A 25,172-nucleotide genomic window follows, 5' to 3' on the forward strand; every position below is an offset into this window, starting at 1 on the left:
TATTTTAATATCTCATTTTTTTAATGAATGATTTCTTTAAAGGAATCGGTGTGTGTGGTTCTTACAAAGTGAATTGAGAGGAGCTCACTTATTTATCTGCAGTTAGAGCACCACTGCGAATCCATACCCGTGGTGCCACAGAAGCACTTTATTGAAACGTCTATACGTTTAAAGGGCAACAAACACTTTCCATCTTCCATGGTTAGAAATGGGAATTAAGCATTTAACAGCCGCCGTATTGCTCTGCAGCATCACAAAATCAGTAGGAGATGTGAGGACGAGCTTTGGTACTCTTATACTAAATCATTTTTATTTGAAAGCTTTGGAGACTTAATTGTTTTTGCTATGTGGAACATACATCATTAGCAGGCTAATCAGAACACAAACAGCTTGCAAAGGGGATAATGAGGGAGAACTTCCATGTAATGCTTGGTTTACATCCACGTGACTCTGTAGAAAAATGTTTTGCTTTGCTGAGCTGTCCTTAATTTGAGATTTCTTGCTTAATGACACTTCAAACAAATTCTGCATTGTAGGTTTCAGGTTTTCATCCCAGAGAGAGGCTTGGGATTTCAGGGAGGGGGGAGGCAAAGTGGCTCGGAAAACCTGAAGAGACACGAGGTAAGCGAGCATGCCTCTTGAGGAAAGACAGACACAGCAGCCTTCTTAAAGGTAAAACTTCCTGTTGAAGTACACCACAGTCTAAAAGCATACATCACATTTTGTTTTTCTTAAGCCCTTTTGAGTCTAATTTAATGGAAAATGTTTTTGTAATTGTCTGATAGCTTTTCTGATATTTTCTATGAGCTGAAGTATTTCTTCTTTGGGTTTTGTTTTGAGGGCTGGGAAGTGTGACCTTTCCGGGGCTGTAAACACGCACGTCCTACCATACACTGCTGCTTGGGAGAACGCAAAACGCTAGAAGTTTAAATCAAATTGCCCTGAGGACTGCTTACTGACCTTTTGAATGCAAAGCTGTCAAAACCTTCAAGCAGACATCAGCTAGAGAAGAACAGTTAAGGCAGATCAATGCAAATAGAAAGACGTGGTTCTGACTCCTGGTAATTCCTAATTAGTGAGAAACAGCAACTGAGCTGCAAGAGCTGCCGGAAACAAAACCCATGCTGCCGAGGAGCTGCTGTCAGTAACAGGCAATAGTTGGTTTTCAGGGAAGACCTTTTCTAATCTACTTAAGAAATTAAAAGTTTTCATTAATTGCCAAATCCTGATAGAGTTATCTGAGCTGGACGGTTCACTGACTTCAAAGGGATTTTTGTCTGCTTGAGGAATGCAGGGTCAGGCCCTTAACTGGTAACTTTCCTCAGTGGGCTGTCAGATATGACAAACTGTGCCACTTCAGCAAGGTTACCCTCGCCGTGCCGTGCCATCCCTTTGTCCTGAAAGCCTGCTTTCCTCCTTTGCCCAGGTAGCAGAGTTTCTGGGTGACTGCTATACAGAAGAGCTTAGAAACTACTCTTTAGCTAAAGCTGTGGTTTCTGTGAACGGAATAGCTATAACATTATTTTCTAGTTATGATACATTATCTAATAAATTCAGTTGCAGAAAGCATTTGGTGGAGTTATATGTCTCTCCCATTCTATGAATTGCTGCCCAGCAATTAGTTGTCCATCCTTAATAGATCTATTCCTAATTAGTTGCTTAGGCGCTGTTGCTTGCTGGAATGCAGAGTTTTAAATAAATACCTTCCTTTCTGGGCAGGCCAATAAATAAATGGACCAAAACCCAGGGACTGGGGAGCTGTTCATTTGTATATTGCATCTCAGTCCAATAATTATAGGCATCCTGTGCAAAAAGTATTAAGAAACCATGTGTATCCTGTGCTGAAGACTCAGAATAATTGCTTCAGAGGTTAGTAAAAAATAATTCTCTGTGCTTTATCAGAATGCTACAACCGCTCTTTTCTTAGCGTAATTAAAAGTTAGCTATCAAAACATAAGAGGTGCTGCTTCATCGCAGGCAAAAATACTACGGTTGAGCTCTACTAACATGTAGCTAAAAATCACTACTTTTTTCAAAATAATTCATTTTTACTATTCTCCACACGGAGAATTCAAAGTCTGACTGTAAGCCGTTCTAAGATCAAGACTTACATAAATGTTTACAGTTTTTTAAAGGTAAAAAAGAGGTGAAGTTGCAATTTTTTGCATTCTTACATAAACCTGAATCAGGAGGAAAGAGAACAACATTTCAGTCACGTAAACACTTTTTTGTACTGGAAAAAGACTAGCTATTTAATTTACTCGTAAGGTGTGCAGACAGGCTGGAGCAGTTGATCTCTTACTGTAGAAAGAAATTAATCCTCATTGCCGTATCCAGCTAGAAGACTGCCCAGCTGGCTTGGGTGAGGGGTGCCGCAGAGCGGCCCAGCTGCAGCAGGGCAGGAGGGGGTGCGGCGGGAGCTGCGCCGCAGGACATGGCTCAGGGTATCTTGCGCCAGAGGTGTGAACGGAGAGGGGCTGCGGCTCGCTTGGGATGCCTTGCAAAGGGCATTTGGCCGTCTCTACCCCTCCTGAAGCCAATAGGAGCTGTAATAGTTGGGGGAGGATTTGGGCTGTTCTCTGCATGCTGAAGGTTTTCTTTTCTCCTCTTAGGCTAAAGCAGCATGCTTTCAGTGCTGCAGCAGCTTGCTGATGCTGAACGGGATGCCTTTGTGGCCCCAGCCGCAAAGTCCACTCCGTGACTTGCGCTGGCCCTGTCCTCAACCAGGCACATCAGGCCAGTTTAACTCACTAACTTGTCATGAAACTCCCCTGCCGCCACACACGCTTTTTCCCCCGTTATTTAGGATGAGCGTTTTGGCGTGCACATGGTGTGTATTCCACATGTGTGTTATTTGCTCAATACAAGTTCTGTCACGTGCCGGCATTTGGCCACTGACCATCTAGAGGTATCTGAACATAAATGACAGCGCAATGTTATTTAGCATTTAGCAAACATAACCTGCAGTAATAATTAGACACTGGATAGAAGCACAGCTGAAAGCAACTGCTGGTTGCTCTCCTGATTTCTGCACTATGCAGTCACATCTGTGCATGCCAAATACTAAACTGAACCAAAGACTTGATTCTAGCAAAAAAAAAAAAAAATCTGTATTTTTCCCCCCCAGTTATTTCCATCAGAATCAGTTCTCTGATCTGATTCCTCACTCGGTCACGCAAGCTCTTACACCAACCTGACACAAGCACTGCGAGTTGCAAAGTGCTGAATCGCATCAAGCACGCCGAGCGTGCCTGTGGATGTACTTCCAGCAGAACCTCCTGCACGGCAGTGCCCCTTCCCCTGATCTCCTTCTCCTGCTCTTCCGCACCTGGGCAGAGGCCAGAGGGAGATCTCAGCGCACTGCGATCCAGCCGTGCCTCTTGCCTCCAGCTCCCGTCCAGCACCGGGCAGACAGCTCTTCCAGAGCCTCCAAAAAACGAGAAATCCCTGTGGGCTCCCAAGTGACTCCAGCAGCCCAGCTGAGATGAAATCCCAGTGACTGCAGCTGATGGAGGCAGTAATTTTGGCATCAAAAGAAATCACCCCTGTGCTGCCCAGCTTCTGGTTCCCCTCGGTTCACCCCCTCTTGGCTTGCTCCTTGCACTGGGGTGTCGCCTTTAGCAGTTCAGCCGTGATTCTCGGTAAAGCCATTCTGCTGTAAGTCACAGCTTCATGTGGCCCTTCAAACATCTCGATACCCATCCCCAAAGCCATGTTGTGCATGGGGGCATCTGCAGGACGAGCCTGTGTGCATGTGAGGGGGAGGAGGTGCTGGGAACATGCCTTGAAGGCTTCAGATCTGTTTATCTTCACACTCCTGAGAGGCGATCGCTCTCCCTGTGACAGGGGAGCACGCTGGAGGGAGCTGGGCTGGCAGGGAGGAGATAAACCTGTGGGGCACAGGCTGCTTTGGCCAAGTGGCCTTTCCCTGACCAGCAATTCCTTATGCGTCTGAGAGATGAAATGGGACAAGAGCAGCAGGAAGCCTCCTCCAATCCTTCTTTTTAATAGTTCCTTGGGATAAATTGTAGATAAGAGGAGAGACCGCATTGTTAGCAAGCTGAGAATGCAAAGACAAAGGAAAGGGCTGCAGTCTTTCACAGCAAAAATAAATAGGTGTCTGTAGCACAGTATATTCAGCAGTAAGTCCAACTGCTAGTCAGCCTTTGACTTGCCTTGTTTTAAATTTATTTTATTTCCAGTAATTGTTTCCTGATTGCAAACATACAGAGGAAAAGAGGCAGAAATGATTTGCGTATTTCCTGTTGTAGCAGCAGAATGAAGGTAACTTACGCAGGGATGAAAGGAGACCATATTTCATGCCTGTTGCTAAACAAATAGCTGCAGAACAGTAGGTTGTCAGGATAAGCGAGAAAGACACTTAACAAAAAGCTGCCTCTGTCTGGAAGGTTCAAGAGATTCCTCTGTTGATTCAAACAGAGAGAGCAGTAACCTAGGAGATATTTTCTTCCTGTTCAGTTATTCTTGGTCTAACACTCATTGTATCCACTCGGTGTATTAACACTTTGATTTATGGACGATCAGGTCAGAGTACAGTACTGCAGCGTTTCCAGGATTTTGTTTTGTTTTCTTATTGGGCAAGGGGTTGAGAGAGAGGGCCATACTGAGCCAGTTAAAAACAATATACATGGCAAATGCAGTTTATGGGGCAGCTCTTCTCCGCCTGCTGGCCGCTCCTGCTCCTTGCTCAGTTCCCACATACGCTAAACCCTTAATGAAGTCATTCCATGTGTTTCCGTGCACAGATTCCAGCCATGGCTGCCCGTCTGCTGTCACTTTGGTCCCCAGCCAGCCGAGCGTCACGGACTTGCCTCCCAGGAGTGCTGAGCATCCCTGAGGTCAGAGGAAGTAAACGGTGCTCAGTGCCTTGTGAGAGAGCCCAAGGTGGCCTGGCAGAGGCCTGCAGACTGCCCTGGCCTGGGAAACACGCACGGCGGTCTGGCTGATGTGAGTCGGCAGCCGCTGTCCCATGCTATTGCGATACCTTCGGCTGCATGTTGCAGCCCTTGGTGTTTCTCCATTTGTTTTACACTACAAAGAGCAAGGTTAGGGAGATAAATCAGGAGAAAACAAGCTCTACTGAAAAAAAAAAAAAAGGAAGAGTTTTCCTGCAAGTTAGGTGTCTGGAGGAGCTCACGGCAGGCAGAGGAGCCTCAGCTGTGGTATGACGACCAGAAGAGAGCATGGGGCTGTGGTAAACCCAAACTCTACACTGTAAGGGCTCGACGCTGTGTGTAAGGGGAAGAGTGCATCTGGGATCAGGTATGCCCTCAGGTGTGTACTCTCTGCCGCTGTAGCGCTGTGGTTTGTTAAAGGCACTGAGAAGACCTGATGGCTTACATCTAGGAAACAGCAGAATGACTGACTTGGGTATACTTGGGTATTTTCACACCTTCCAGCAGCAGCAAATGGACATGGGAGAGCAAGGAAACGCGCTTGCCCGATACCTGTGAGGTTACTCCTCCAAACTGCCTGCGGTTATCTCTTTCTCCTGCTGAAATTCACGGCAGAGCCCCTCTTCATTCTGGTGTGATGAGCCTCCAGGGGTGGGAGTGAATGTCTGGAGGCTGTGTCCGGGGCACCACAAAACAGCCTGGCCGAGGCGCACCCACCGATTTGGCACAGTGGAACAATATCATGGAAGGTGGCTGGAAGAAAAGAAAGAAAGAAAAAAAAAAAAGCTTGTGTGTCAAAGAATTGTACTCCTTCCACTTCAGTGTTTGTTGGTTTATAACCAGATGAGACCTGTGTTAAAATCCCTTTGTCAAGGAGGTGTGCTTTTCCTGTACAGGAAGGCTCCCTGGAGAGAAAGTTCATTAGCATCTCGAGGGCTCAGCCCAAGGTGCGTCTGCCCATCTGCTCGTGGAAGGAGTGAATCTCCTTGGAGAAAGCAACAGAGGTGGTAACTGTACACAGGTTCAAAATGGAGCAAGAATCCGCTAAGTGACCAAATGTGCCCAAAATAAACTTTTGTATGGTTGGTCTTAATAGAGTTAGCTTAGCATATCGTAAACCTGTGAATACAGTTGTAATTGGGTCGGGATTTTGGCATGAGAAACGAGAAAGTGTCTAAACATGCCTACACTGACACTAGATCAAAAACACTCAGAGCAAGAACTGTAAAGAAAAAAGGGGCTTCTCTGAGAAGAAGGGTTAATGACACCCTGCCGGGCGTGCAGCGACATGGCAGCCGTAGCTGAGTTTTGAGGACCAGCTGAAGGCAGAGCTGAGCCGGTGCAAATTGCTTTAATTCCTCTGCAGTTAATAGGGCTCTGGCAATTACCACTGCTCTCAGCCTGCCCTGGAAAATGACCGCAGCTCAAATACTGCTGCAGCCATGCGAAGCTGCCCGTGGTGATCGTACCCTCTCCTTCTCTGCCCTGGGTGCCGGTAGCCACAGCTACAGCTGGACGTGGCAGCATGTGGGCACCCGGTGCAGGCAGTTTGCAGCCATGCCAAACACCACCCCTGCAACTATGACAGCTTTTACCAGATCACAGGGATGAAAGAGCTAATGTGATGCTGTTCTTTTTCTCAGGTAGGGTTGAAATACTCAGTAAAAAACTGACCACAGACCAAACTGAACTGAAAGAAATGTAAATGGTCTAACACCAGAAAAATCTTCTGATCTGGAAAGAAACCACATTCTCCACCCTAGGCTTATGGCTGCAAAGATCTCATGAATACAGAGTTCACTGGAGGAAGTTCCAGTTACAGGTGAATTTTGAGCTTCTTTCACTTTCCTGAGGCTGCTATTCCATCCCAGGGAAGAGTCCTGCCTATTAGTTCCCCTTCTAGAGATGCTGCTAACACTTCAGACAAAGAGTATGAACACCATGGTCATGAGACTTCATTCACCTTTGGAAAGTCCATCTCCCTCCTCATAACGGGACCGAACGTCTGGATTTTATGGCCCCAGCCCAATTCAGCGGTCCTGGATGGACTGACAGCTGCCCTCACCCACATGCAGAAGAGCAGTGAGGGAAAGCCCTGAGCTATATCTGTTCATGTCAATCTGATTTTTAAAATCTTTCTTTTCAGGAAACATACAGACTGGGCTTGCCCGGGCTGAGGCTGAAATGAAGCATAAGGTAAATCAGGTTATTTACAGACAGCAACCTGGGCAGCGTGCTATTATTCCAGCTGTTGGTAGCACTTCAAAGAGAGCTCTTAGTACTGACTCATTGGGGAGCTGACTGCTGAAGTACTCCAAGTTATTATTTATTTGAAAGACACCTGCAGCTCATTCGCAGGCCCCAAAATCTAAGGGACAGCATAGAAAATGGTTTACATAGGCCTGAAAAGAACCACAAAAACTGAGGAAGTTTGCATAGTTTCTCACAAATGCCAAAAATACAGATTGAGCCAAGCAAAAAAAGTCTTGTGTTGATGACGGAAGAAAAATTGCTGCCCTGCAGCAAAGTAGGGATAGCTTTGTTTACGCTGGCTGGCAGTATCTTGTACTCATCCTGGCCTGCCATTCTGGCTTTCTCAAGACAATGTTTCTGTGAGGCGGTGAGCCAAGTAGATAATTGTGTGCGTTTGCTCCATATTTACCAACATGGTGTATTTGACAAAGTTATGACTAAACTGGGGTTCAGTGGGCTTATCAGCTTGCAGTGAAGTATGAAGTTAGAGATGTTATCGCAAGTGTGCACTATCTCTAATCCAATTAATTACTGGAAAATGTTAAAAGAATGACTTCTGACAAATTAAGGTGGGAGAGTTTATGCTCATTTAGTTATAGGCCTGCTTAATTCTAGTAAGGAATTTATTATTTGTTTTGCTCAACAGAAACGTGAAAATGGAGATACTGATATTTGCAGGTGCCCATACCCAGGCACAAGGAGCACTCCAGCAGGAAGCACTTGCCTTTGTTAAGCCATTTAAGACAAATATTGCATTTCATCTCACAAGTCAAAACCTTCTGCTGGCACAGCATAATCCAGGGAGAAAGTAAAGCGGTTTCCCTGCCACAGCACAGCAAAGGGCAATCCATTCTCAGGTGGTGTGTTTGTCTTCTATGGGTGCTGAGGTCATCTAGGAAATCTCAAATTCAGGTCACTCTGATCAACCAGAGTTTAGCAGGAGAGAGTACAGTACCAGCATGAGCTGCAGACGAAAGCTGTGAGTTTGCCACAAGAAAGGATCATTAATATGATTACTTATTAATATTAAAAAATAATATAAAATTGTGATACCTTTTTTGCATAGTTCACACTTTTCTGGCTGGATAAAGTAAAACACTAAGGAAAATTCAAAAATAGTGGGTCAAGTGGATCCTATTGCTGTGTTTGCTCCTATTTGGACACCAAAGCGGTGTATGTGCAATCCTACTCTGCGAAGTGACTCTGAAACTGCCTGAATGCCTTTTGGGTAACTGATCTGCATATAGAGCGAATCTTTCCTAATTACCTTTTTTGAAAACCTGTGCTAAGATCAGGGGAAGCTGAATTCTTCTGCTCGTGTATTTTTCACAAGGAAGGAAGGAAGGAAGGTGATACAGGTCAAACTATGGCTCATGTTGTGTTTAGATAGCTCTGATTTTTCTCCTGAAGGCTTTCAGAGGAGTTGCTGACTGAGGCTGTAGCCAGCTCGGGTGATGATGCAGCAGAAGAGATGAAGTTTTGCTGCTGGCTCCCGGCTCTGTGAGCTTTGCGGTGCTGGCAGGAACAAAAAGCAGTAAAAACTTGCCTGTCACTGAAGTCAGCAGCTCTCACAATGAATGCAAACGGGGCAGATCTGCTGAGTAAGAAGAAGCCTTCCTACATGGCGACTTTAGAAACTAGAACTCTGAGCAGACAAAAAAAAAAAAAAAAGAAAAAAAAGAGCTGAGAAATCACTGCCTGCAAGCGTGGAGTAAAATAATGGGTGAAGCTGAAAACTTAAATGGTATCTCTCGTGCAAACCCTCCACAGGGGGTTGACGGCATGATTCTGCAGCCGTACGGTGGCAGTTTAAGTTGCCCATTTCGGGCTTGGGGTAGACGTAAACCTACGGCTGCTTTCTGGTGGAGACCGGTAAAGGGCGGCTCATCCTCGGCAGCAGAGGACGGCCCTGCACCGCCCCTCTGGAAGTGGTTCTATCGGTGCTGTACGAATGGGGTCAGCGAGAACCATCGGCTCAGCCCTGCCCGCCAAACACCGGCGCCGGTAGAGCCCGGCCGCCCCGGGCCCGTCCTGGTGGGGAGCGGCCCGCCCCGTCCAGCGCTGTCCCTTCCTCCGCCCCCCGCCCGGCCCTGCCCCTCGCCCCTCTCCTCCCCAAAGGCCAATGGAGACGAGATGCGGAGAGTAGGGCCGGGACGGGCGCGCCGGGGCCGCTCCGTCCGTCCCCTGTCTCCTCCCCTCGCCCGCTGACCGGTCCCTCTCGCGGCGGCCGGCGGGGCACGCCAGACGCCTCCCGCTAAATGGCGCCGCTGCGGGCGCTGCTGCGGGCGCTGCTCCTCCCGCTGCCAGGTGAGTCCCTCCGCATCCCGGCCCCGCTCCGCCGCACGCAGTTTTATTTCTCCGGCATCGGCGGCACCGGCAGAGGCGGGAACCCGCCCCGCGCTTTGTTCGCGCCGCGCCGCGACGGGGCGAGCGGCGTGGAAGGGCTCGCCCCGCCGGCAGGGGGCGCCAGTGGGCCGCGGGGGCCTGTCTCCCGAGCGCTCACGCCACCCCCTTAGGCGCGCGAACTGGGGGACGTAGGGGGGGTGGAAGGCGGAACGATTTCTTGTAAAATTAGCTTTTTACGAGCGTCCCCGCTCCGGCTCCTTTGGCAGGCTTGTAAAATTAGCGAGCAGTAAGAATCGCACCTGTGTGGCGGCCCCTGTTCCCTGGGGCCGCTCGCCGTTATCGGTTTCCCCCTGCCCGCCGTGGTTGTGGCTGCCCGGTGTGGGAGGCTGGGGTCCTCTCGTTCCTCCCTTGGCAAGGAGGAGGCCAGCGACTGGGTGTTTCACGGTTTTCCCAGAGTTTTCTGAGTTGGGAGGGTTCAGGGCCTGTAGCCGCGACAGTTTTACCTCACGCTGTGCGTTCAGCAAGGTGACTTGCAGCTCACAAGCATGCTTGGTAACTTGTACATCTATGCTTACAGGAAAAAAATGTTTGTTTTTTTTTTTTTCTCAGGAGTGTGGTGCTTTAGTGAACTGTTTTTTGTGAAAGAGCCTCAGGACATCACTGCCTCAAGGAAGGATCCGGTGGTTTTAGACTGCCAGGCCCGTGGTGAAGCTCCTATAACTATTACATGGCTGAAAAATGGAGGCAAAGTATCTGAAAATGAACGGATCTACACTTTATCCAATGGCTCGTTATATATCAGTGAGGTGGAAGGAAAGAGAGGAGAGCTGTCTGATGAAGGATTTTACCAGTGCTTAGCTCTGAACAAATACGGGGCCATTCTCAGTCAAAAGAGCCACCTCACACTAGCAAGTAAGTTCCAGCTCTTGTTTGTTAACTTATTCCTGAATTTGTAACAGCAATTCCCTGAACAGCATGTAACAACCTATCGTTTTTATTGTGCACCTGAAACAATAGATTACAAAAGCAAAGAGCAAGTCAATTCTGCAGAACCTTTGTTTCTTTTTAAATGTGTGTAGTTTATGAGCAGAACTTGTGGTGGCCCCTTTTCAGGTCTCTGATGTGGCAGGAGCGGCAGAGCCACCTATGAGACCTCTGGGACAGCGGTGCCTCGTGTGGGTCACTGGTCTCCAGAGCTGGTGGTGATAGCAGCCTGCTACAAAAATCCTGGGTCTTGTTACTCATGTGCCATCCAGGCAGCCTGACAAGGGTTATCTACGAATCTGGTTTAAAACAGCTGTTCAATAGCCTGATGTTGTGTTGTGCCATCTTGGGGCAGGGCAGAACGATATTAAAGATCGCTGGCTTTGGGAGGGGGAAGGTTTTCTCGGCACTTGTGAGGGTTAAATTACCAAGCCCTTGCTTTTCTAACATGTGTGTTCAACCAAGCAGATGCAGGTGCTGTCCCTTTTGGAACTGCTTCAGAGTCCTCTGGAACCGACCATAAAGGTCTGGTATCTCGTTCCGCTAGGAAGTGGGAATCGCATTTCTAGGGTGACTCCCTACCACTGGGTGAACCGGGAAGGGCCTTTGTGTGCGAGGGCCTTGATGGCTTTAACAGTCTGATGCTGAGTGTCTGTTGCCCTCCGTTTTCCTGATATCTTTAAACGTATTGAGCAAGAGATGTGTGTGGGGAACTGAACGCCGTGCCCTTTTCCACACCAGCGCAGAGCTTTGCCGGTAGGCTCCTTCTACAACACTCTCTTTTGCTTTCCAAAAGTACACAGAATCATTTCAAAGAAAGTATAACACAGAGAGTACACAGTTTATGTAGGCTTCTCATGTTCCCTCTGTAATAGGACTTAATGAATGATGAACTTAATCTAATAGGAAGAGGCTTCCTTTGACCTCTTCAACCCTGTTCTTAGTAGCAAGTTGCACAAAACTATGGTGCTGATACCTCGATGGAAACTTGACATTAGTTGCAAATTGCAAGTTTTACCCAATTCAGTCTGAAACTAGTTAATACAATTGGTATGTTAGCTTACATTTAAAAAGGTCTGAATGTTAACATTTGTTAGGTTTTGGTTTTTTCCCTATGTGCTTCTGAACTGATTATAAAAACTGTGCGTAAGATACCCTGGGGAAGTGTGAAATACCTTGTCCGCTGAGCTAAAGCGTTGGGCAGTTGAGAACCAGCCTGGAAGCAGGTGGCTCTAAGTGATGAGTTTTTCACATGCTGTAAGAGGCTGATCTGTGAACTCTCGATTTCAGAAACCTGGCTACTTAACTAGTTTGTATCACAGCATCTTGCTCACATGCGGGATTAATAGACCAAGCAATTCCTGGATACTTTTGATAAAATGATGAAAAAATGAAGTATTAATATCGTTGACATTTAAATTCACATCATTAGATTTCAGAGTGTCAGCATCATTATTAAACAGACTGAAGGAAACAGGACAGAAATTTTTTTGGTGTTGTTAATAAATATAAAGCAAAGCAGTGGCTGATGGATTCTGCCTGCAGGACTGTGGAAGATTCAGGGCCATTTTAAATCTGAGAAATGGCAGGATGAGCCCTGTGCTCACTCTCGGGGAACTTCTGGAATGGTACAGAGCACCGTAGTAGTACAGCACAGCAATACATTTGTAGTTTCTGCTTTTATTCAGACAGTGCTGAACTTTCATAGATGATTGTTTCTTGCATGCATGTTGCTTCACCAGAGAGATAGTTTAATTTTGTTTTGGTTTTTTGATAATGAAAGATTTTCACTAAGGAATAGCTGTGAACCAATAGATTGAATGCTGTGGACCGAGACTCTTGTTTGCAGCCTTTTTCCCCCCGCCCCCGCTTTCTTTCTTCTCCCTACTCCCCCCTCCCCCCCTAAGACTGTGACAAAAAGTTTATTTTTCTTCTTTGAATACTTGAAAGGTTTCCTATAGCTATTGGAGAAAACTGGAAAAGATAGTGGATCCATAATTATCACAGTAGGTGCTGTTGACTTAGCGATTAAGTGGTTAACTAGTGGCCAAACATGAAGTTATCCTACCTAGCAGTCTCTCTTTTTAGTCATATTCCAATCTGACTGGTTTTAGAATGTCATCTTTACTGTAAAGCTGTGAAATAAGGCAGTAATTTGTATCATTATATTTTGAAGCCCATAAAACACCCACAAAACTAGTTTTGTATCTCATTTTTACAGTGTTTCTGCCTGCTATCACAAGTTGATTGAACTTTTCAGACATTTTAAGTGAAGTAAATTGAAGTCTTGCAGGGCGTTTTATAGGCTTATAATTTTGTTTAGAAAATTAAAATTTAGAAAATAGTCGGTTGCTGCGAAGGCAAATTACCTTGTGTTCAGGGTACAGAAGGAGCTATACATATTAAACAGGTGGAGAATAGGCATTAAATGGGCATTCTTTCTGTGGAGGTAAAAAAGCAAATGCTCTCTTCAGTCCCTGGTAGCAGCAGGGTGCGAGGATGTTCTTTTACTTTGCCTGGTCAGCTTATCTTTTGCTTCAGAAGTGTAATGTTTAGTGTTGCGTTTGGAAATCAAAACTTTAATCTGTCCAAGAGTTTAAGATTTGAACACACAAGGAGATCAGGTCTTGGTTTCTAAAGTTAGGAACTGGAAGCTGAAGGTTGCACTCTTGGCAAGAATTCCATTATTCATGTGCAAATTAAGAATTCACAGGGTTAAAAGGTTAGAAACTGGCCAGGATGAGGTTTACCCTTGTGATAAAGAGCAGATGACCCTCATTCATTGGCCAAAGCTTTCATGTAGCTCCTCTGCAAAGTTAGTGATTGCCATGAATTGTTCTTGAGGAATGCAGAAATTCAAATGTGAGCAGGCCTTTCCTTAAGTGTCACTATGGAACCTTATCTCCCGAGCACATCAGAGTAGGTCTGCAGGGACAGGGTTCCTCCCCAGAGGCCCCAAGGCTTTGCTTTCCTGTTGTTCATCCATGCACAAAAGAATTTGACTAATTTAGGGCTTTTTTTTTTTTTCAGTGAGATTCCCCTATTTTTTTTTTAAAGAAACTGTGGGGCTGAAGTATTGCTTAGGTAAAAATAAATATTAGTTTCAGTACGTGCTTGTAGTTGCTTCCAAAGCAGGCTATTTGATGTGGGGAGGGGGAGAGGAGGAGGTTCTTGTGTGGTTCTTTGTAAGGCAACATGGGGGGGTGAAATGCTAATAGTGAGGAGTATGACTTGCTCAAAATTCAACTTACTGCTACTAAGAGAGGTCTGTTTTAACGGAATATAAAAGGAACATAGACTGTGGAGAACGTCTAAGCACTTTTGGTACAACTTTGAATCAGCCAAAAATAAACAAGCTGAGATTTTTGTATTCCTATGTTTTTAAATTCCGACTGTTTAACCACAGTTAACTAAGATTCTGTCTTGAAAATAAAGCCAGACTTCTGATAAGACAGTATTAAGAAAAAACGAGGAAGGTGGGTCATGTTCTGAAGCTAACATGGGCTTTGGGCAGTGATTGGACAGGATGCTCATTGTTTATTTCGTTTTCACAAAAAGTGGAAATGGAAGCCTTAACGTGGTTGGATGGGATATATACAGCCGAGTAGGAGCATTCCTAGATAGCCCTTTCTCCTCCTGTAACTTAGGTGACTTGATTTGGATGTTTGTGAACTCCAGGAAACGTAAGCCCAATTCTTCGTGTACAGGTTTCTACATTTCACAAGAGGGAAAGGTTGTGCAAGCAGGAGGTTTCTGGGAACGCGCTCCTAGAGGGAAACTGCCCGTGCACGCTGCGCTGCAGTTTGTGAAACGCTGGGCCTTTTACATGTAGCAGGCCATACTTTGTGGGGAGTTTGTAGTTTTGCTTACTTGCTGTGGCAGTGATGTGGCAATATTTACATTTTGATATCCTAATAACATCTTTTGCCTGGCTCTTAAATATTTGCACTTAAGAGTACATCCAGCTGAGCTTTATTCTCTACTGTGACAATCATGTCTTCTTAGCAGTTCCAGCTGTTTTTTTCCCACTTTTGCATTGTGCCCGTTCTTGTGTGGGCACAGCTGCATGTATGGCTAACTGAACAGGGAGCTGATCTGGGTTAAAATAATAGAATTAAAACAAAGGTGGCATTTAACCCAAATGAGTTCCCTGATGCGGTTTGTCACCGAGCCAATCACAGTGATTGCACTGGCGTAACTGAGAGGAATGGTGTGCAGGTGGGAAGACTTAGAGGGGACAGACGAAGGCTACTGAAACTTAGACTGTTGCAAAAATAAGCATTCATCAAACTATGGCCTTTATGGAACATGTGTGTCATCAAAAATATTGCCCTTCTGCTACTGATTCTTTTAAAATTAATTTCAGTGTCTTGCCTTAAATGAAGGGATTAATAGCTGTGGTCTAACAATGCGTTTTTCATTTTGTATGGAATCTGTCATTTCAGGTATCTTCCAAATGCATATAGCACTCAAAGGTATGTTTAGTTATTTTTAAAAGTGATGGAGAGAGTAAGAAATTCTGAGATGGAAGGGTGAGGTTGTGGGGCAGGAGTGTTTTTTGACTGAGGTGGAAGTGACATGGCAAATGGCTGTTGTAGGCAACGGTCTCGTATTAAAAGAGACAGCAGAGTTTTAATGCTCTAGAGCTGGTGTGGTTACAGACAGCTTCAGGACACATTTGTTTTAGGTTTTTACAAGTGCTGCCTTATTGCTATTGCTTTGATTTGTTGGTTTGAATGTCCTGAGAGGAGAATGTGTTTCTAAGCTGAAAGTGCATGTGGCTGATCCTTGGTGTATCTAAATTCAAGTAATTAATGCAGAAGGAGAACCTTTAATGTCTCCATTGGCAATGTCAGCTGGTAATGGTGAAGGAGAGCAGTAAGATTTTTTTGTTCTTTAACTGAGGTACACAGAAGAAATAAGAAAGCTGGGAAATATTTGCCTTCTTAACTTCTTATTGTGGGATTATCCTCTGCAACTCCCCCAGACATCTTTCGACCTGAACTCCTACAGCACCTTTACAGAAGAAATGGTCAACATCTTTTTAAGACGTAACCACTAGTTACTTTTTTTTTTGGCCACTAGAGCATTCCCTATTCTTTCAGCAATGACTGGTCTGCACTCTTAAGAGCTCTTCCATAGACTAAGGGATAAGCTTTTATATTGTTGCCAAGACAAAAAATGTATGAAACTTTACTTAGTGTGCATGAACAGTGTTTGTTTCCACTACCATGTTACTAGAGAAGTGAGCTTTTTATGGGCTTCCTTGACACCTCAGTCCCAAATTTGTGTCAAGCATAATGCCAAACTGAGGCATTTCATGCCCTTTCTTTTCTTCCTAGCCAGTAAGGCCGAAGCTGTTATGGTTTTTACTAGTTTTTATCACTGAAAATTTATAATGTATGAAGTTTTTACCAGCTTCTTTTTCAAAGGAATTCTCAGTCTTATGGGCAGTGTGCTCTGTAGCTAATAAAAACTTCACCTACATGAGAAATGTTGAAGGAAAACATGGTGCCATGCTAGAAACTGTTCAGAGCTGTGACTTGAGGCACTTGGTTCTTACCTGGTGCAAGTTCTACGTGTGATATGTGCACTGAACTGTTGACGTTTCTTTTCTACTTGCAAAGCAATGTACGGCAGCAAAGGATGCTGTTCTGTTCCTGCAGTGTGCTGCTCCCCCACGCTGCTCCCTTTCTCCCCCCTCCCTCTCTCTCTGCGTTTCTCCCTGTAGAAATTGTTGAAAGGGCATTCAGTAAGGCCCCCTTTTGTCAGCCAGCTCTGATTATCCTAAAAAAAAAAAAAAAAGATCTCACTCTGAGCAGTTGTTTGCCTAGAGACTTGTCACGTCTTCACAATTTAACAGCTGTGGCTATTGATGGTGTGCAGAACAATTTAAGACAATGGCAAAAGAGAATCTTGGAGGAAGAATTTAAAAGTTACTAAGCATTTTCCTCCAGAACATGGTCATTTCCATTGTTGGACGAATTTGTGCTTAGTTTTTGTGTTTTGCTCAGGATTTTGTGTTTTTCCACATCTTATCTCCAAAATTGTGGACATAATCTTTTGTTTAGTTTTGTATTGGGGTTTTTTTTTTTTGTTTCATCAATAGGCCCAGCTGTTAAATTGGGATTGATTACTTCCAGTCTTTATAACTGGTAATCACCACCTAAGTGAAAAAGTAATCAACAATGTCAAGCCTCCACATTTTGTTGAGTAAGTGTGGGCTGTATGGTCAACACTGGTTACTAGGGTCAACCTCTGTGTAGCTTTTAAGCGGTGTCTACATTTTAAAGTTGATTGTCTCAGCAATTGAGTTAGAGGGGAAAAAAACATCACACTAGATGATCTGTGTTGGAAGTTAGAAATCCATCTGTCAGCCTTCTAAAACCTACATCTGTAGTGGAAACATTTTTTGTTTGTATGGATGAAATTGTTACTTTTTTAATAGATGGAGATAAACAGCAGAAGCAGGAAGGAGATGGTTGTGAAATCACTGGAGTGTGGAGGGTTTGTCTGTGACTTACTTCGTGAAATTATTGTAACCTCCTCTTCTTTCTTGTTTTTTCTGTATGTAGAATTTTTGGAGGGAGATGGCCTTCCTGATATGTTAGAGGAAAATATAAATAACCAGTACTAGCTAGATTGCTGCTTTTGCTTTGTTTCATAACTCTCAACAGTAATGCTGGTTAAGTTTTTTTTTTTTCCCAATGAAATCAAATATGATCTCCTTAGGTGAGTGGAAGTTTTTGGTTTTGTTTTGTTTTAACAGCATGAATGCTCACAAAGGCAAAATAAATGAAGTGGCATCTGGATAATACAGTTACCATGTCGAGGCCTTGTTCCAAAGTCCTTGTTTCTCAATTGCCCATCTCTGTTGGGCTTCTGGCAGGAGGTTTCTGAGCCATCAGTGCACCTGCGGCTTAGGGGAATAGGATCCAGGTATTATTCCCCCCAGATGCACGTAGGTCTGCTGGGTGCTTATGAAGTTCACTTAGATTCTTGTTATTGTAACCCCAAAATGACAGAATGTGCAATCTTTGTGTTTTATGGGGTAAAGATTTCATGGTTGCCAAGTCTTTCGGTGCCATTGTTGCACTAAACTCCTGCTGTCATCAGTGTATTGCCTGAGTTTGGCTGATGGGAAAACTCTGTAAATTTTTCAGTAGTTGAGCTTGAGGAAGTTGTGTTTGCTTCAAGCCTGAACCCTTCATTGTAGCAATTGTGACAGTATTCAGTGGGTACCTTCTTGTTTACTGGATGTCAGAGCAGTAGAACTCAATGTGAGAAATAAAATACTGAAAATTAACATGATGTAGAAGACCTAGGAATGCTGGCAGCAAGCTTTATATCCAAAGCTATTCTCACAACTCAATCGTTAATTTGAGGCAGAAGTTGCAATGTACCAAGATGCTGCTCCACCATCTCTGGAAGGGTTACTGGGAACTTAGCTATGGCCGAGTGAGAAAGTCAGCAAGGAGTGCAATTATTTAATCTTCTATTATCATGGTTCTTAGGTAAACCTGTATAAACTGATTTCCTCTTCTGACTAAAGTAGTAAAAATACACACTAATTCCCATAAATTATCTGAGAATGATCTTACGAAGTTGTTTCTGCATGTAGGCAAAGTTTTGAGGAAAGGAATGACTTCTGGAATATGAAATAAATGGAAATGCACTGATTGCAAAGTTCTAGGAAAACTGAGAACAGAGAAGAACCTTAGTTATAAAATGAGAAAACAAGTAGAAAGCTCATTAAGTAGAGTTTCCTGCAGTCATGGGCATGGAGGCTTGCAAAGCTCACAGAGTATGTGATGCCCTCGGTCCCAGCTCCTTATAGAAACCTGTCCTTACTGTACAGGATTGTTAATACAGAAAAAGAGCATGAATGCACAAGAATGCCACCCGTATCCTACATCTCTGCGGCTGTAGGGGATTGTTTGATGAAAATAATATGTCAGGTGATCTTGAGAAATGAAAGGAAATGCAACTTTAATGTTTTCATTTGGGATATTTCTTCCTGTCACTAAATCTGGCTTTACACTAATGAGTGTACAAGAAACAGCCAGATCATGTAATTTTACCTTGTATAATATAAATGAAGGAATTATTTTTCGGGGGGGGGGGGGGGGAAGCAAAGGCAAAAAATCTGAGAATCCAAAGAGCAGTGTTTCTCTTTTATGAAAATTTGCAAATTATTTACGAATTTGCAAGTGTGGAAGTCCTGCCTTTGGATACCTCAGTAGGCACTGGGGTTTGTCTCAAAACATTGCAGTTCTTGAAATCTGTATTCAGATGCAGAACATCTTTGCTAAGCCTGTCTTGAAGTAAATGTTGGAATGGGCAAGAGATTCCATTCTGTGCAAGTTTACAGTTCTATCTAAAATTGGCAGCCTTTTCTGAGTCACAGCTTTAGGTGGGATGAATGCAGTATTTTAGAAAGGAGAAAAAAGTTTAGCTAGAGGCTACACTGAGTGGTATATTGATGGCAAAAGTTACCTCGCCCTAATCCTCTCACCTCAGAACATGCTAAATGTATGATTTTTAATTTAGTAGTAGCAATAATTAACCTTGTCTTAGGAGTATGCGTAATGGAAGTTTGCTCTCTAGCTCCGAGGTGGAATCCTTCCATTTTGAAATGGTTTGCATATGAGAGACAGTTTTGAAAGAAGGAATCACCTGACTGACCACAGGTAAGGGATATGTAAAAGTTATTACAAGCATTAAACATGTCATCTGGTGTTCTTTTAATACATAGCTAGAGGGCAGTTAAACTCAAGTCTTTGCAGCTTGTACCTTCTGCATAGTGATGCATGAATGTTGGAAACCGGAGGGCGTTCTGCGAGGAGAAACAACTCTGTGTCTTCAAATTTGATCATCAGCGTTTTCAGATAATAGTCCTGTTCACATTGATTTCATTGTTTGTTCTCATTTCAGTAGATCAGAATTTCTTGTGCAAAACTGTCATATCTTAATGGTATCACTGGCAAATTGATAGAATTATAAAAGTTGCATTTTTAATTGCTCAGTGTAATTTTACCACATGTACTAGCTCACCTTTGAACACCCTGACAGAAACACGACTCACTTTTAAAATCTTGCATTACACCAAAGATCTCTCTGAATCTTCCAGTCAGTTGGGGTTTGAGTTTTGTTTTGGGTTTGGTTTTTTTTGTTTTTTTTTTTTTTCCTCTCCTTTGAGCCATTTCCGATTAAAGACAAAACAAGATTAAAAAGGATTAGAAAAACAACATACTCTTCTAGATCTCCTCAACATTTGCAGCCTGAGTTTCTCATGTGAAGTAGCAATGGTCAGCCTTCTTTTCTCCCACCATGATCGTAAAAGTCATCTGTCAGATCGTTTACAAAGCGGGACTGTCAGTTCTTTTAAGCTGCATTGAGAGACACTTACTTAATGTACACCTTAAAATGGACAGGAAAAAGTATCAAATAGAAAAGCTCTTCATTTATTTGCTGATCTGTTCTAATATTCAAAATTCCCATCATTTGTGTCCTCTCCCATGTTCCCATTCTTTCTCTTGTCAGGTACAGGCTGGTTTTGCTGCATGTATTCAGGTGGTTTTTGTTTTGTTTTGTTTTGTTTTGTTTTTTCCTTTTTCTCTTTGTAAATTGTCATATATATGCTATATTACTGTTTTGGATTTGCAAAACTGCTGCTGGTGAACCCCCATTTCTTATTCTTGTCTGGTGACTGGAAGGTGGTGCTGTTTTCCAGTGGAGCTTATTTTCACAGCTGTGGCAGAGGAGGGAAGCGTCATAAGATACTCCGAGGTCAGTTTTGACCCCAAATTTAGATGAGGTAAAAATGATTCCACAGAAGTGTAATATCTCGTCTCAAGCGATCTGGCTGTCACTCCAAATCAGATAATTATTATGATTAAGAAAAAGCTGTTTTGATAGCCATTACAATGTACAATAAAAACAGCTGAGTGTTACACAGTATTGTTTTTTGTCTTACAACTTGTCACAATTGGAAGTTATCAAATGAACCATTATATTTTCAGAGAAACTTGAAGATTAATCTTAAGGTCTTTGGACATGCAGAAGAGCTCTAAATATTTTTTTTTCTTACTCCTGCTTGTACAATCTTCAACATATTAATAACGCTTAGGTAACTTATCAGCAAATTAACTAGTTGTAAATTGTTAAATTACCATTTCACTGTCCACATAAAGATCTCCGGTAAACCTCTAATAACTGTAACATGTGCCTCAGGCAGAGCTGTGCATTATGTATGTTCTTTGTAATGAGAATTCATTGACTTTATGAAGCCATTGACAGACATTTATCATTTTGTTCATTAAACTTGTCTGTGACATCCAGCAAATTGATGTTAACTGGAAATATTCTCTGGGAGTTCTGGCACGACTTTGTCATTTTGCCTGAGGAGAAACTTTGCATATAGCGTGTCTCAAATTACAGGGTGAAACTTCCTTCCCCAGCTCCCTCCCCAAAAGCGTAAGTGAACATATGACCAGCTCTTTTTTTTCCATCTTGCTTTTAATGCTTATTTATGCAAACAACCCCGTGGCCCGCAGTCTGCAAGCAGATTTATCATTGATCTTCACGAGAGGCTGAAAGTGGATACTGCTTTTATTTGTTCCGCCGGTCTGTGCCAGGATGGGAGCTCAGTTTTATCACACAACCAGACTTGTAAAAATCATCATAATGCAAATCCACAGGGCTCTGTACCAGTGGAGCTGGTACATATAAGTGTGTAGTCAGATACATTAGCCTATGCTCTCAAAAATTAATATTTTATTTATTTAAGAAGTGGAGACATAATTAGGTATGGGGAATTTTTGGTTTGGTTTTGTTCTTATTAGTGGAATATTTTTGTTTATTCCAGGAAGTAAATTTTCTTTTTTCTTTTTTTTTTTTTTTTTTCTTCTTTTTTCCTCCCCTCCTCCCCCACCCTTTTAAGGGTGAGAACTTTATTTCTAACAATAATGGTGTTTTCTAGTGTTTGGAATTCTTGAATATAGTAAACACTGGAAGAGATAAGCAGTGATACAGTGTACAATAAATTAATTATGGAATTCTTCGTTGCATTGATGGGAGTTTTCATACTTGTTTTTAATGGTCACCATCTTTACCTGATGTTGCTTATTGCTGATTCACATAAAATATATGGTAGATGAGCAAATGCTTTGTTGAAAGCCTTTATAATATACATTGTGGAGCAGTGCTTCCTTTGGTCGTTTAAAATTCCTGTGTTTGAAATGATGAACAATACCTCATTCGTTCTGCTTGTGAGCACCCAGTGTGGAAAAAAATGCACTTTTAGCACCTGCCTGTGTTTGATTCCTGTGGATAGCTACCTCTGATAATGGCAGAGGTTGTTAATGGGATATCTGCCCACCTACTACTGTTCCTATTGTGCTACCTGAATCCTGCTGTATCAGGGATCTTTTAGACAAGAATGAATGTACTAACTGACTAGAATATTTATTAATGAGTCCAAGATAATGTTCAGATTTTAAAACCTTCCAAAAAATGAATATCCAAAAATCCATTACATAAAATTTTTGTCTTGAGAGAAAGAGTAGAGCAGTTGGCTCTTTAAAATATATTGTCTCTCACTACATAATAGTTCACTGGATTAAATGAATTTATTGATTTTTGCTTCTTTACTGACACACATTTACGAGCAGTTTCTTTGGCACCGTGGCCACATGTCAAAGGTCATAACTTTCCTTCACTGTGGAAGAATAAAAGCTTTCAGATGGTGAATCCCTGAAATCCACACAGTGCTTATTCCCCCTCCCCCCAATATAATTACTGGGTTTGCATGACTTTATTTAAGATAAATAAACAATAATAATAAAAAATACGCCCACTAGAAAAACTCCTATACTTACCTGTCGTAAAATAACTGCAGAAAACTATTTCTCTGCAGAAGAGTGACATATCTAATCTACTAATAGGTATCATTATGAGAAACATGGTAGTGTATTAGGGGCTTTTATGGTCAGAGATTTTGTTGAAAATAGTAAATTTTAAGAATAGAATAAACATTTCTCATAATGTTTATTTTTATTACAATTCAGTTTAGAAACAGAGTTTCTTTCCCGTTAGAGCTGTGGCAAAGGCGTATTACACTTTGTGCACCAGAGGTGATACTGGACATAGATCCTGCTGAGCGAACGAACATTCAAAGCACATTCAAAATCAGTGTGTTTAGATGAATGTTTATAATGTTGGCATTTTCTTTAATGCCCCTCATTAGTAGTAGCCTGTGGGATTTTTGGTGTGTACTAGATATGAAAGTCCACTGATGCTATTAAAAAAGAAACTGCAGTGGAATATGAAGAAGTTTAATTAGTCCACTAGTTTGCAAAAAGAGAACAATAAATCACGCTTTAAATGTAAAGCAGCTAGCATTAGTTCTGAAATTTTGTAAATGTAGGATAGGATGCACTTAATGCCACATCCGTTGTGCAGTGTGTGGTGCTCATCTGACTGCTACCCTGGCAGAAAAAAATACTCTTTTTTTTTTTTTTTTTTTTTTAAAAAAAAAATCAACCCAAAAAACCCAAGTAGATAGTTATCTAACTAATGAGGTTAGCTGCGATGTTTTGAACGGGCTTTCTGTGTTATCTGACAAGTGCTAGAGCTGGCTGGAGGTAAGTAGACAAGAGTAGTGGGGATTTGGGACTATCTGGGAAGACTCTGTCTTCACATACTAGCTCTGATTAGCTGTGACCATCCCAAGAAACAGCAGTGGGAAAGTAACTTCACTCAGGTGTTATTTTGATTTAAAATCATCAAAATGTTTGTGCTAGGTAAGGAGAAATAGGTTTGAATTCGTAGCAGGGCCTACTGCTATATTCCTCATAGCAGAACTGTTCTGAAGGAATAGCAGAGCCTAGAGTTGTATCAATGGGAAAAAAACCCAACATTTTCTGAGGAGATGGAAAAAGTCTTCCCATCACCCACCCCAAGAAAGACAATTGGCTGCCAAACTTTATTTTTACGTAGCAGGGAAGCCTATTGATGCTTTTAATCATGACTGTTGCAGAAAATACCAGTGGAAGACTTTTCTTCTGCTCTATTGTTTTGTGCAAATGATGGTCTTACTCTAAGAGGGCTGGTGGCACTCCACTGTTAAATTTACCAAATATTTGTAGTGCAGGATTGTAGTTGCTAAGTTTCTGACATGTTAACCTTTTGGATATAAATTTGTCATTAAGCACAGGCTTACTCAGCTTGACTAGCTAGAGACACAGAAGAAGCTGTTTGTGCTGAGCATGTTGCTTGTGAACAGTAAGCTGGGCTTTCCCTCTGAGCAGTCCTAGGCAGCTGAGGACTTGCCTCTTTTTCCTGTTCTGAATTAATGAGGAGCTAAAGTATGATCTAACACTGCCTGGAGAAACCAGCTGGCATCGAAAGCTGAAGTAAGTGAAAACAATGCTCTAATTACCTGGAGAGGAAGTGCATGAGGTGGAGGTGTGAGTGGTTTCATGAGTCTAGAGGTCAGGAATGGGAAGAGAAACGCATTGATGGGAAAAACTCCTGGAATGAGGCCTGGGGTTAGCTGGGTTTGGAGATTACCGTGGGTGCCGATTGGGAGTGAGAGAGGACCGAGGGGCTGGCAAAAACTGCCTCAAGAGAGTGTGCCCATCAGAGCAGCTGATCTTTCAGGACATGGGATGTGGACCCAGGAGTCCTGGACTTCCCTTAGGAACTTCAGAAAGACAAAGAATAACCTTCCGGTCAGGGGAGCTTTGGAGGTTTTAAATTTCATCAGTGCTTCGGTCAGAAGCTTTTATAGTGTGTGACACAAGTCAGCTTATCTCTGCTTTTCATGGGAAGGTGCTGGTTATGTATTTCTTATGGTCTCAGTGTTTGGTATGAGGTTCTGAGGTTGGATCAATTTAAGCTGCAACAAGTTGGGGGAGCTGTGGTTGCAAGACACTAAGCGCTGTGAAGAATCAGTGTCTCGGACACCTAAATTTAGTGGATATTTTGGGCCACCGTCCAACTTCTTGACCATGCCCAACAGTAAAATTAGGATAATAACAGAACGTCATCTCACGGTGTTGTGAGAGTAGATACGTTAACATTTGTGAAGAACTGTAGTGCAGAGCCCTGCAGAAAAGACCATAGGGAAGTTAATAACTGTCTTCAGGGCAGTGCTTAATAGAGTATAATAAATAAGGAATGAGGCCACACACTGAATGGAGAAGAGAAAACAAAATATTGAATAGATGCTCATTATGTGAGCACATTCATTTGATGCTGTGAATAGTGGGGGAAGTGTGATTTTGCAGTTGGATTATTTCCTAAAGCATGTCTATCAACAGAGCAAATCAGTTACATGAGCAGCTTCATTTCTTCAGTTTCCTAATTTCTGAGCATTTGCGTTTGGAAATTTTCGTCAGGTGTGTGTGTATACAGACATGTAAGAGGCAGATGTACTGGGTGCTATGTTAGAGGGAAAGTTTAGGGGTTAGCTTCATTTATCTAATAATGTATGCAGTGCAGCAAAAAAAAATGAAATAAATATGCTTGAAAGTAGTAGAGTTCTATGTAGGCAGAATGTCAGGAAATAAAGACTGATAACAGGGGGCACTGTGACAACTTCTGAGACAAATAAAGTAAGTTTATCAGAACTTTTTGATTCAACCAAAACACAGGTTGCTGTCTAGGCAT

At 42.9% G+C, this 25,172-nt stretch overlaps 1 protein-coding gene across 1 annotated transcript in view; it reads left to right on the forward strand.

The window, feature by feature from the left end:
• The first annotated feature begins 9,421 nt into the window (after nucleotides 1-9,421).
• The window catches only part of PRTG (protogenin), an 84,150-nt gene continuing 68,399 nt past the window's right edge, over nucleotides 9,422-25,172 (forward strand). The window contains exons 1-2 of the mRNA XM_086757538.1: nucleotides 9,422-9,476; nucleotides 10,125-10,427. Coding sequence (XP_086613664.1) covers nucleotides 9,428-9,476; nucleotides 10,125-10,427 — 352 coding nt within the window. The 5' untranslated portion in view covers nucleotides 9,422-9,427. The remainder of the gene's footprint in view (nucleotides 9,477-10,124; nucleotides 10,428-25,172) is intronic.

This window comes from Chlamydotis macqueenii, chromosome 12, assembly GCF_036417535.1.
Source record: "Chlamydotis macqueenii isolate bChlMac1 chromosome 12, bChlMac1.mat, whole genome shotgun sequence".
Taxonomy (NCBI): Eukaryota; Metazoa; Chordata; class Aves; order Otidiformes; family Otididae; genus Chlamydotis; species Chlamydotis macqueenii.